Genomic DNA, 13,540 nt, shown 5'->3' on the forward strand with positions numbered 1-13,540 from the left:
TGAAATGCTAGATTTTATTATTCATCACATGTTAAAAAAAAAAAAATCACATGCAGGGAGGAATCAGGGAGAATACTATTATGGAAACAGCATTTTAGACAGAGTTTGTAAAACATTTGTCATATTGCAGACACAAAGTTATAAATATTAATTTAACAGTCATTGGGAAAGGAGCAGGACAATTCCAGCACAGCTACTGGAAATTTTCTGTGCTATGCAAGGCATCTCCCAGCACAAGGAGGAATTATTTGACTGTGCTGCTTTTATGAGCAGCTGTGTGAGGTGTTCCCAAAGGACAGGAACATCCCTACTGCCACGAGCAGGGAGGGAATGGAGGGAGAGAAGCAGCGGATAAAAAGTTTCCCAAAGAAAAAGTTTTCAGTGAAAAATTACTTCTATCCAAATGAGAATTTTTGGGAAGGTACTGGATTTCTTAGAAAGGCTTTGATTGTTTTGCTTGTAATTAATTAATTAAAATTTCTACCTCCTCTCCTGTCCTACTATGCCTGTTCCATAGATACTTTTTTCTTATTTTTAATGCTTACAATCACTTCAGCACAGATGAAAATATGGTAAGGAAAGCTTTACATTTTTGTATATGGATTGTCTAATTAAAGTGTAATGAGCCATACCTGCTTAATTATGCGTTGCAATACATACAAAAATTAATGAAAATTTACTGGATATCCTGGAAGCTGTGCTGAGTATGGTGCGTGTTGTAGCACACAAGGAAGATTTCTGCTAAGGAACCAAAGTATTCATTTGCAGCAGATTTAAAATCATTCTATAAACTCTATTTATTTTTTCTTTGTTTTATATAACCATAGGTTACAGTCATTTCTCCTTCGCGTCCAAACTTCCATTTGCCTTTATGATGTAAGAATGGCTTGTTACTGCGGCCGCAGCCCATTTTCTGTTTCTATCACTGAGTTTTATGCCATATTCCCAAACCAATTTCTGCACTCCAGCTGCTCCTCATTCCTGCAGCATCCTCCTGTTCCCTCTTCCATTGCAAAGGCAGCTCCTCGCCAGCCAGGGTCCCCTGCAGCAACTCCTCTCACACATCCATAAAATCTGTTCCTTGGAGCTGCGGTCCCCTCCCAAGGGGATGTGGCACAGCCCAGCACCTTCTTAAAAATGCTATTTATTTAAGCAACTCATCAGATTGCTCACTGTGGCACAGAGTTGAAAAACACAAGTGGATATAACCCTCCACTCTGATATTTAACATGAAAATGAGGCCAGTGGTCATGGGGTTTGTGTTGTATATATATATATATATATATTTTAAAAATTGTATTCTAACTAACAAAGAACATTGCAAAGGTTAAAAATTTCTGTGTGACAGGTTAATTTATACAGATACAAAGACATTTGTCTGTTTAGGATAAAAAGTTTCCTTTGACAAACTTGCTCCCCCATAGCAAGAGCAGCTTTGGAAATCCAGTTCAGGGGGAAGCCCCAAGAATCACTGGAGGGTCACAGCCCATGGCAGGCAAGGAGATGCCAAGGGAAGTGTTTGGTCTTGAGAAGCCAAACAGGAAAATCTCACTGTTGTCCTCAACTATCAAAAGTGGGAGTACAAGAGAAGACAGAGATGTTATTCCTGAAGATGCAGAGAAAGGACAAAAGGCCACAGATAAGAGCTCCACTCAGAAAATTTCAACTGTGTATTAGACAAAAACTTGCAATCCTAGCAGTCAAACATTACAACAGGGCCAGAAAGGCAAAGGATCTCCAGCCTTGAACCAGCGCCTAAGCAGGGAAGTTGGACTAAGCAACCATCCAAGCTATTTTTTGTGATTAAATACAAAATCGTGTTGTAAAGACCCACTGGAAGGAAGGTAATTTTAATTACAGCAATCAATTTACATACACAATAATGTGTATTTTACATATATCAAGAAAAAAAAAAAGAACCCATACTGCATTTCAAAATTTGTTTACTGCAATAACAGAGGCAAATAGTCAGGAATAAGGTTAAGCCACTAATATTAAGGAAAGCCACAATGTGTGTGTAAATTGAAGCCAGAGGAAAGCTAAAGAAGCTCAGTATTCAGAGACATGAATTCCAAGGGTTTCACAATACCTAACTCACCTCAACCTCATCACATGAAAATGGAGTCTGGACTGCAGGGCTGGATCTAGATTATCTAGCACCCATAAGCTTCAGGTTCCTATTTACAGTAACTGTTTTGAGATGTTAAACTGCAAGGTCAAGGTGCAGCCTAGTTTCACTAAAATTGCCTTGATTAACTTAGAATAGTCTGTGATTCTATAATTACCAGATCAAAATGTCATTTCAAATCATTTGTCATTTCAGGATATGTGAACACTGAACTAGCTGTAACAAACTTCTAATATTTTCAAAGTCAAAGGTTCATTTTTACTTAAAAAAAAGCCACAATAAAACTCTTAACAGAGGCTTAAAAAGGTCTTTATAAAATAATCTCCATCACACTTACAATAGTAAGAAAATGATTCTGGTTGCTAGTTTTTAGTAAATATGAGCTGGTTTGTGTAATCTGTATTAAAGGTGGTTATAACTACAGTTCACATTTCATTTCTTAAAGGTGGACGAACAAATGTGTCGAGAAAAGTAGATTATTGCTGTTTCTCATCAAGTCCTTTTTACTAAGGACACGCTGCCTTGGTAGGCAAAGCATGTCTGGCAGCCAGCTGAGACAGGAGAGCTGAAGGAGAGAAGTTATGATTTGCATGCCAAAAAAACCTTCTTCAATCACCTTGTATTTGGCAAAGGTACAACAGAACTGATTTAAGATCAAAACTGTGCCATTCCATCCATCTCCTGAATGACAGTGCTGATCATCTCATAACTGAAGTTTGCTTGAAGTGACACAGGAAGGTGGAATCCAAGCAAGTTCTGGACTGGCAGGGGAAAAAACCTCCGATGCTTCTCCTGTCACGTGCAGCTATGAAAAGACCAGATGTTCTTCAGAGGGTTTTTCATCAGGTCCGCTGGAGCAACGGGTAGGGCTGTGCAGGGAGAACAGAGCATGGACATATTGGAAATAGGAAATCAGGTTTTCTATTCCTGCAGTAGTTACTAATCAAATATGCCACCATTCGATTTCTAGAGGACACAAAAAGATCTAAAAATCCATACACGTTTTTAATCAAACTTTTCATACAGCAAGCCTCTGAAATGTACTTTCTGTGGACACAAATAGGCAATTACAACTGCAAACAGAAAAAGCTCACAACAACTGCTAATAGGGTGTCATTTATTAGACATTTTAACCAGCTGTTAGATCCTTAAGCTTTTGGTAATAAATTATCCTAGTGAGGATGGTGATAGCTTATATGTCCAAGGTTTATTCTGCTGGTGCACTTCCATTGTTTACATGAAACCTTACACTACTGTTTCACAAAGAGCAGCTTCAAGATGGTCTAGAAGAGCTAAATCAAGTCACTCCTACAAAATAAAATGGATGTTGATGTCAGAGGCAGCACTGGATAATCCATTACCTTCACACCACCACCCTTCATGTTTGAAGGTCTTAAAAGAACAGAAAGAAAGGGAAAAAACCCACATGACTGCTAGCACTGGGGGAGAATTTTCCACTTCTTCCAGATTCCTTGTGATGTGATAATATTTTACACAGCACACGTAAAGACATTTCTTGCCATGTGGAAAAGATCCCGGTGGTGTGCAGCCTTCCCAAGACACCACTTCAGTGCTTTCTGCCCTCCCACTTAAGCCTCTGGTATCTGAATCTCAGTCTCAAACTGTCCAGTCAAGCCAGTGCTGAGGGACATTCTGAGCCATTCCTAATGGAATTACAAACTTCCCTGACTGTGCTTTGCTGTGTGACATCCTCCTACACTGTCCCCCAACCGTGCAGTTCTCAATGAACAAACCACAATTATCCCAGTGTCTGCTGCAGCTGAGCAACAAACTCCTCTGAGCTCTGCACTGATAAATCATCACATCCCACTCCCCCCTGCAATGAGGCTTAAAGGCATTTCCTTTGCAATGAGATTCCTATGACTCCAACCAGAGCCATCATAAAGAAACAGAAGTAAAGAAAAAAATCTGCAACTGTGACTTGAGACTGTGCATAAGCCATTGTGGTGACTGATACACCCCTGTCAGGGCTGTGCAGCCAGCTGGTGCCTTTTCCTTTTTACTTCTCCACGCTTTAAAGAAATGCATTTGATCAGCCTTGACATTTTATTTTAAAAAAAGCTGCTATCAATTGACCATCAGAAGCATTCTGTTACAAAAGAGTACTAAAACTGTATGGTAGCAATGAAAGATACCTAAAATATTCTTCTGAAATGTCAAGCATTTCTCTTCATGCTGGGTATTTATGTACCTTGACATTATCAGTTCTTCTGAAAATGGAGAAATACATTAGGAACTATCTTGTATGATTCCCAAAAAGCAAGGTGCATATTATTTCTTCCTTGCCTCTCAAAAGAAAATATTTTCTTTTCCGTAACATCCAGTGATGCAAACTGGTACAATACAGATGCTCAGTTTGGAAACCTACATCTTAAAATAAAAATACCTGCAATTCGATCTCAGATCTAAGACACTCAGTTACAACGTGTATTTAATTTCTTTTCAAAGCAAACTTCCATGCTGTGTCATTTCACTTGTTCTACTGAAATTCTTAATCTATACAAAGATAATAAAATACTGACCTATATAAGGGTCTCATTAATTTATCAATAGCAATGTTTAAAACCTTCTTAGGAGACAAACAGCTTTTTGCTTGCAAATGTGCACCAGTGGTCAACCAATCCAATGTGGACATCGCAACACTGAAACACTGTTGGAGTTCTTTAATCTACTGCACTGTAAATGAAGTTTCATCTTATCCAATTTCACCAAATTTTCCTGTTCTTGAATATTCACTGAACAACTAAACTGAGGGAGAAGCAAAATAAAGAGAACATACTTTTGTTGTATTTGTAGTGGCAATTATTATCCAGTACCAAAAGCACTAACATCAGAGATCTTCTGAGAATAACAGGAAGAACTCAAAGGCTTCCTTTGCATTCAAGTTCAGAAATTGTTTTTGCAATCAAAATGACATTTTATGGCTCTCTGCTTCATAATTTAAACTGCAGAGGAGAAAGGGAAAATAAAGACATCTAAGCTGCAGCTGAATTTGATATGAGCACAGAAGTTACATTAGAGCAAACTTACAAATTCATGTTTTTATACATCAATGCTGTGGCTGCTCGGGATTGATATTCATGGTCCTGTATATCTCTTTGAGAAACAGCAAGGCAGTGTCTTCAGAACCCCTATGAAGAATGGAATAAATAAAACAAAAGGAAAAAAAGGAAGGAAAAAAAAAAAGGAAGAAGTTAGTTCAGTATGTTTCATCTTCTAATTCTCCTAAGTCAGATTCCATCCTATTTCAGCTCTAAAAAGTTTGCACAACCTCTTGGCCTAGTATTTATTTGTCATGAATATGGCCTTACCTTCCTTCAAGCTGTAATTCTACACAACTTTTGAATTAGTTCTGCTATCAACCCTAGCCTATTCATTTACCTTTTTCTAGTGCATTTCCTTCTCCTGTCTCCCCTAACTTCCTATGCTGCAACTCTAGATCCTCTCTCCTCTATCCACTTCTTTGATGTTACTTCTTCGTCTTAATCTCCTCAAATAAGGTATCACTTTTTGTCCTGGATATATTCCATGCTTCATTCTACTCATTTTGTCCCACTCCATTAATTAGCCCAGTTCTAGCAATAATATTCTAATTCTTCTCTAACTGGCAGGTCCTCAATTGTAAATAAGACTACATTAAATACCCATCTCTTCCTTACCGTTAAAATGTTAGATAGCTCTCAAATAATTTAAAGATTTAATATCATTCAAGTGTCACATTTCCAAGTGGCTGTTTTCTCTCCTCTTTTCAAAAATCAAAGCTTTGAGCTATCTGAATTTAAAGTTAACATGAATAGACTTAATTTTCTTCTTCATCTATAAAACACTACTTAAACACCCATAAACAATACCAACATAAAAAAAATAACAATGTTAAATGGGCAAATTTTAACAAAGCTCCAAAACTGCAGGAGTTGTTAGATGAGGACAGCTTCCTGTGCTTTTTAAAATAAATGACATAGGGAGCCAGTAAAGGAGATTTAGATGGTCAGAACTGTGATCCTCCAAATGTGAGGAACATAATTTGCAGAAACCAGTACAGAATTCAACATGCAAGCTAAGGGACTACATGTATTTTCCACAACTCAGCACATACATTTCTTGATGGCCTCTGCATGAAATAAACAGCAAACAAGCAAGCAGAAGGTTCAACACAGAATCTCCAATCTCTCCAACACTCAGAGCATTTCATTTAAAGCTTTTCCTTAGGAAAGAAATGCTCTCCTATTTGGGTCATTCATCACTGTGCTTATCTTCCTTACTCGAATGACAAAAACAGCTCCAGGTAGCAAGTTTTTTAAAATCCTGTGATCGGCTGCCACCCTGTGGAAAGAATTCCCATCCCTTCAGCCGTGCCTATGGAACGGCACTGCCACCACCGGGTCACCTCAGGGCTCACAGCAGCCCCGGGAGCCCCTCCCCTGGCAGGTGCTGAGCTTCCACAGGGAAGTGATGATGGCTCTACTGAGAGCCTTCAGGTAACGCCTTCAGAGCTGTATTTTAACCTCTGGAAAAAATGCCTGCTGCTCAAATTACCTACCGAAAATCAAAACCTTCAGAAAGAACGTGGAGCACTTTTTGTGCAGCACCTGCTGAACTCCAAATGAGAGAGCAGTCACTCCTCCCTCACCACCACCACTTTGCACAGCTCACAGCTGACAGCCAAGGTTGGCTGTTATTGTTAAATGTAGTTCACACATCCTTTGCTCAGCCAGAAGAAGCAATAAAGTTTTACCACTTATTGTAGTCTAATAAAAACCCTACCTGAACAGTTTTATTTGAAAAGCTATTTGAAAAGTTGTCAAAATGCTTCCAGAGCTCTCCCTGTTTTGAAAATGACAGTAGTTAAAACTCTGTGTTTGGAATGGCAAAGGTCAAGAGAACAGTGTTCAATGTCTTTCTTGCAAACAATTTGTTTACCGTGTTAACACAGGATTTTCTTTTGAAATTGGATCATCAAATAGTGACATCCAAGCACAGCACTCTGAGCCTGACACTCCTGGACAATCACACATACTGTGCACCCTAAGCAGTATTTCTGGAATGACAGCTATTTCCCCTTACCAGTAGCACAGGTGACTCTGCAGAGCAAACAGGTACTCATTGAAGCTCTCTATTGGTTTCTCCTGCAGAACATAATCAATGCGACGCCCTCCATTCAGCATCCCAACCTTCACTGAAACATCTTCATCTTTTGGAGGGTCTGGGCTTTCAGTGATCTTCTCAGCTAAAATCAAAGAGTTTCAGATTTAAACTATTTCCAAGCACAGTCTGCTTGACTATAATTGAGAAATATCACCTATTTTTCCTGCTGTAATTTCCAAGTGTTTGTGATAAGACAATAATAACAACCTGAACTGGTCAGCATGGTTCAGAAAGGTTACTAAACCATAGGTTTACTTCTTTTCAACACTTTTCCTAAGAAGAAACTGCTGAGTGATCTCTCCCTGAACTCACCACAACCCACAAAGATTTCATTGTAATTTCTCTCCCACACCCAGCTGAGGGGGAGAGTGACAAAGCAGCTTTGGGGGGAACCTGGCTTTTAGCAGGGTCAGGAAAATCAATAGCCAACAATCACTGGGATACTCAAGTGTCAACTTATCTGAGATAAGTAAGTTACAAGAAAACAAATAATGTGTCCATGTACCTTCCACCACCTGCTTTTCTTCCTCCTCTTTAATTTGGTTAGCTACTTTCTCCAGCTCTGCTTGCAGCTGGGTTGAAGATGTATGAGCACGTGCAAATTCATTAAGGGTCTGCCAGGCACTCTTCAAAGAGCTGATAAAGCCCTGCTTCAGATCAGATCCCATACGAGACAGAGAGTCCTTCAGCTCTGAGAAAGGAAAAAAATGAACAAAAAATTGAATTCAGAAGGATTTAAAATTACCAACTAAAAACAAAATTATGAAATTCTGGTCAATAAGCATCCCAATTACCAGGGGAAACAGGCCTGATAAGTCATAAATGTGTGTTTCTTGCTTCTCTATTCCATTTTAAAAGATTAGGTGAAATGCAATTAATACACAATTGATTTCTTACTGAATGGGTCAATGAATCCACCTACATCCAAGCAAACACAGAAAAAACCAACAGACCATAGTCTTCTCCTTTACTATACACACTTTTAGAAAGTTGTAACCTGAAACAAGCATCTTGTGTAGTCTAGCAAAGCTGACTCACTCTAATGGACAATTCCAAAGGACAGATGCTGCAGAATCTCTCCAAGTGCCTGAAGAGAGGCTTTCAGGAGGGCTCTGTGAACTTGCAGAACAGCAAAACTGACTTTCCTTATTAGATGTACAAAATTTAAGTAGAGCACCTTGGACTGATGTGCACCCAGGAGCAACAGAATCAGTCCCTGCCCTCCAATGGCTACAGCTCCTTTTCCCTCAGGGTTTCCAAAACTGAACAGACTCTGGTTAAACACATCATGGTGGGCATTAGGGACACCAAGAACTTTAGTTTTTTTCACAGCTTCTTAGAAATTAAAGTGATCAAGCAATGTACAGCAATTTTTAGATGGAACTTTGGTAATGAGAAGGTTAAATCTGGAGGAAATATGATTGTTACTTCTAAATGAAATTGTGAATGCTCAGCTTATGGGGCTGGGTGGAATAACCTCTGATGTTTAGAGAAAATATGGAGTCAGATATCCGGGGATATTCATTAGTCTGTTAAAGTCTTACAATACTCTAATGCATAAAATGAGTAAATAATGAATAGGATCCATATGAAATAAGTTTGCTTTTTACCCAAATGAAGTCTTTTTCTGCCTTTATGATGTGGAATGAGAACTGGTTTTAAATCCAGGTCTTCGATGATCATTGGTTCTAACCTGTAAGCTACTGGATCAAGCTGTTAAGAGACAACATATGGACATTTAGTTATCTTTAAAATTACTCTAATTATCTCATTTCAGCAAAAAAAAAATCCCTATTTATGGTTTGTAGACAACCATTTTTGAACTCTGCACTACGTGAATTTACAGAAATTCAGTTCATGACATACTAAGCAGGTTCATGGACTACTTTAGTCTTGTTCTCCTACAGAAGGAGATCCTAATGAGGAAACACACCAGCAAGATTTCCTTGCACTTAACCTCTGTCAATGCGTCACTATTGAATTGTTAGAGAAAATGAGACAGAGGAGGACAAACATGTAAAAATAAAAATATTCCATTAAAATCTACAAATGAATGAAAAAAAACCCCTAACAACTGCCCCCCCCCCAAACTTCCTTAATTCTGAAAATAAACAAGGCAAATATTATCAAAACAACCCACGCTTGGAAATGTACCTAGTCCCCTATGAATATCCCCTATTACACAAGAGGTGCAATGCTCAGAAGGCAAAACTTAGTATTCTGCCTTTTTTTGTCATCTACATCAACTAAAATCAAATCTCAAAAGCACTGCTACTCACTGGGTGATAGATATTGAAGAACCCCTTGCAGGTAGGGAGCCTGTAGTTTTCATCAATCTTCTCCACACCCCTCACAGTCAGGAACACACCAATGGGGGAACCAAGAGCAAAGAAAATATCTGGTTCAAAGTCCAGTGCACTGTAAACCACAGAAACCTACCAGACAGAAATCACACACATCATCTCTCAGAACTGTCAGCTTCAAAGAAAGGAGCAAAAGGTCATCAACATAAAAAAAATATATAGTGAAAAGAAAGGATTGATCAAATGCTTTAAACTGATCAAATCAGTTAGATCTATGTAGTCTCACCTGGCCAGTTCCAACTTCAAAATACTCATAGTCAATGTTCACAGAAGACACGGATGCACCAACTGGGAGCCTCCTCTTTGAGTGCATCTGACCAGACTCTGAAGGTGAGACAGAAGAACCTGCCTCTTTTGGTTTCTGGGCATCTTCTTGAGTCTGCAGTGTGGCAGCCAGCACTGCTTTCTTTTCTGCTACTGCTTTCTTCTGTTCCTTTTGAGAAAAGTTTTAAAGTTAGGGAGAAAAAAAAAAAAGCTAATTTCACAATTTTTAAAAATTGCGTTAATATATCCAGGATGTTAACAAGAGTGTTCAAGAATAGAAGCTACTACAGAACAAGGAAGTCAGTTACATTTGCTTAACAACTTTTAATTTCAATCCTGAAAATATGTATTTACCTGCTTGGCTGCTCTGTCTTTTACAAAATTAGCTATTTTCTTTCTTGGTCCAAGAGGTATCCCCATCTCCTTCAGGTCATCAACTGTACACATGAGCTAAAGAAACAAACACCAAGTTACACATCAAAATATACTTTTCTAGTAGAAAAAGTACTTACAACTTTTCTAGTAAAATGAATAATTTCTTACTGGCAATTACTTCTGGATTTGTTAAGTCAATTTATAAAGCCACAGAAAACACAAAAAAATTTAAAAGACATGACACAACTGGGAGGATGCACCACAGCAAGAAAAAACAAGAGCTGCAGAACATTCAGTCTTCAAGCCATGCACTGATTATCTTATCTTTGCAACTGCTCTCGTGGCCACAGAACTGGCCACAGATTTGAAAGGAAAAACAAAACAACAAGAAAACCCAAACATAAACCTCCACAGCCTGAGCAACCCCTACAAGCCAAGTGAACACTTCTGTACCAGAGACTCCATGTCGATCCGCTCCTTTTCGAAGGTGCTCACGTACTCTGACAAACTGAGCATCTCCAGAGTCTTCTGCAGGGTAGGAACATCCTCCTCTGCCTCAGGCTCACAAAGGTCATCAGCAGAAGTAGCAATGGAGGAGCCCAGGGAACTGGTGTCTTCAGTCATCTCAACAAAACAGCACAAACAGAATCACATCCTTTAACAGCAGAAAACAAGCAGCAAGCAAAACCAAGTTTAACTACTTTCTCTTAAAAACATTATCAAGCAAGCTCTGTGAATACATATCCACTTTTAGTGAAACATGGTACAGATCTTCCACTAAAACAGACCTGCAAAATAAATATTTAAAAATTACTATGAAAGACAAAACACTCAAAAATGCTTCCATTTATTCCTCAAACAACTGGCCCCCATTTCTAGTCTGAACACAGATTCTTTCCCTTTTATACATCTCCCTCACCACATAGATACTGTTAGACCAAGTTACACGTTCACAAGGGTCAAAGCTGATGTTCACCATCAACTCTCATTACTGGTCTACTTGGAACTTAAGAGAGATCTAATTAATTTGTCCTGAGAAATGACAATATTTACAGAACAGCACCTTCCCATTAACATGTTGAAATGTACTATCAAAACCCACAAACTTGGTTCAGCTAATAAATTCTGAAAAGTTAAGAAAAAAAAATGACTGCAAATATCAGATCTATTGGCCTAGAAATACCAGCATGCAAATTACCTGTTTATCATGAACAGCCACATCCTTCACACTCCCATTAACACCAGAGAATGTTCCAGAATTTACTGATGAAGCCAAGTCCTTCTGGTTAGACAGTATGTCAAACAGAATTAAGGAACCTGCAGACAGGAATTAGAGTTGATTTGGGAAAAATATCAGGTTTTCCTGTCCCTATATCTTGAGCAAGATTTATATGCAACAGTAATGTCACAGTATGGTTTGATCAAAAGAGATGGCTGAAATACATTAACTTGAACATAATCACTCTCAGCTAAAAGCAACCCCTCTTCTTCCCTGTTCATGCTTTATGTAGTTGTCATGACTGAACTATTTTTCCTTAAACACCTGAGACTGCTTGATGAAGTGGAGAAAAAGTTCCAGTCCAAACCTGCATGTCAATATGCTGTTCTAACACTTACTCCATCTTCCGAAAAATGATTGTACTTTTACTAAGTGGGGGTTCTGAGACACAGACATCATCCACCCAACAAGACATCAGATAACCTGTTGACTTTTAAACACAGACTAGACACTAAGTTTTCATGAAGGGAAGTACTAACTTTCTCTCCAAGCCAGATAAACTCAGCTGTTGAGAGGAGTTTGTCAGCTCTTTTCTGAAAGACAGCCATGCCCTACCAGCTAATTTGAGCTTTATACATTACAAAGGGGCCATTTTCCCTTAAGGAGGAAGAGATTTGGGATAAAAGCAGCACTCCTCAGGCAATCACCTAAGCTGTGGCCGGCCACAGAGACGCCCCCTCTAAAGTCGGGGTTGCGGCTCATGAAGAGCGCGTAGAGGCGGTTCATCTCCATGCCCACTTTGTCCACGATGGTCTGGCAGTAGGTGGGGCTGTTGTAGAACAGGATGTCGAGCAGCGTCTCGTTGGTGAAGTGCCTCAGGCGACCAATGCTCGGCAAAGTGATTTTCTTTATGTTCCTGGTAACACAGGATCGTTAAAAGCATGAAAGGCTCTAAAGAAACACTCGTGAGAGCATTGTTAGCTTTTGAAATTAATGCAATGTAAATGCTACAGAAAAGGGTCTCTAAAGAGATTTTTAAAACCCATACAGCCTTCTGGCCTTATTGCATATTCACACATTAATACTACCTGCTGATTGTAATATTTGAGAAAGATACAGCTCCTTTTTTTTTTTTTTTTTTTCTCTCCAGGCTGAAGGGATGCCTGAAATAACCTCCTCTCTATTCCAACACTGCTGTCATAAAGTAACAGGGAAGTTTGGCGAGCAGATTGAAGTGGAAGAGAAAAAGGAACTAACATGTAAAATTGGAATCATAGAGTGGTAAATGCTCTCTTTTTCAAGAAAAAGCTTGGCATCACCATCTGCCTGCCTGGAGTCAAGGCAGCTGCAGTGGAATTGCTATAGACTTGAGACTGCCTGGTTTGATTAACACAATAAGGATCCCTCCTCATGCAGTGCTTAAATGCAAGTAAAACACCAAGGCTGGAGGAAAGCAGTGTGATCTGACTGGGCTAGAACAGTCTGGAGAACATCAGCATCGATTTAAGTGGCACAGGTTGCCATCCTCACAATTTTTACTTGCCCAGATTTGAGCAAGGGAAACAGCTTGAAATGTGAAGTCACAGCAAAGGGGCAGGCACAGCGAAGGGATTTTAAAACAGATTTTTGAATGCTGTAACACTCCTATTCAAAAATAAATACTTTGCTTCAAAAAAAGAACCCCTTAGCTCAAGTGCCCAATCATAATTCAGACACTCCCCTAGGACTGGACAGAGGGCTCAGTGCCTTCCTCAGAAATAACTCCTAGGGTCAAACTCCATCAGACTGCAGGAAAGTAAAGAATAGAAAACTCTCCACTCTAAATTGCCCACACCTCATAGACAAAACATGTTCAGGCTCACCACCCTCATCCTTGTGATCATAATCTCTACACACTCACTCATCATCAAGAATCATGCACTCTGATGCAATTCCAGTACTGAAAAGTTGTGTGCACAAAAATAAACCAGAGAAATATTCCTCGCATCTTTCCAGCTTTTCAAAAACCCCTCATCAAAATATTAA

General features: G+C 39.1%; 1 protein-coding gene across 1 annotated transcript in view; it reads right to left on the bottom strand.

Annotated features, from left to right (window-relative positions):
- The window catches only part of SEC23IP (SEC23 interacting protein), a 21,468-nt gene continuing 7,928 nt past the window's right edge, over positions 1-13,540 (bottom strand). Inside the window, exons 9-19 of the mRNA XM_066190822.1 lie at positions 12,223-12,431; positions 11,495-11,613; positions 10,750-10,920; positions 10,276-10,371; positions 9,884-10,090; positions 9,574-9,729; positions 8,905-9,007; positions 7,800-7,985; positions 7,214-7,376; positions 5,180-5,280; positions 1-2,997 (exon numbers count right to left, since the gene is read on the bottom strand). Of these exons, the coding sequence (XP_066046919.1) occupies positions 5,199-5,280; positions 7,214-7,376; positions 7,800-7,985; positions 8,905-9,007; positions 9,574-9,729; positions 9,884-10,090; positions 10,276-10,371; positions 10,750-10,920; positions 11,495-11,613; positions 12,223-12,431 (1,492 nt within the window). The 3' untranslated portion in view covers positions 1-2,997; positions 5,180-5,198. The remainder of the gene's footprint in view (positions 2,998-5,179; positions 5,281-7,213; positions 7,377-7,799; positions 7,986-8,904; positions 9,008-9,573; positions 9,730-9,883; positions 10,091-10,275; positions 10,372-10,749; positions 10,921-11,494; positions 11,614-12,222; positions 12,432-13,540) is intronic.

Source organism: Chamaea fasciata, unplaced genomic scaffold, assembly GCF_029207755.1.
Source record: "Chamaea fasciata isolate MVZ Bird 193981 ecotype frontalis unplaced genomic scaffold, bChaFas1.0.hap1 SCAF_9, whole genome shotgun sequence".
Classification (NCBI taxonomy): Eukaryota; Metazoa; Chordata; class Aves; order Passeriformes; family Sylviidae; genus Chamaea; species Chamaea fasciata.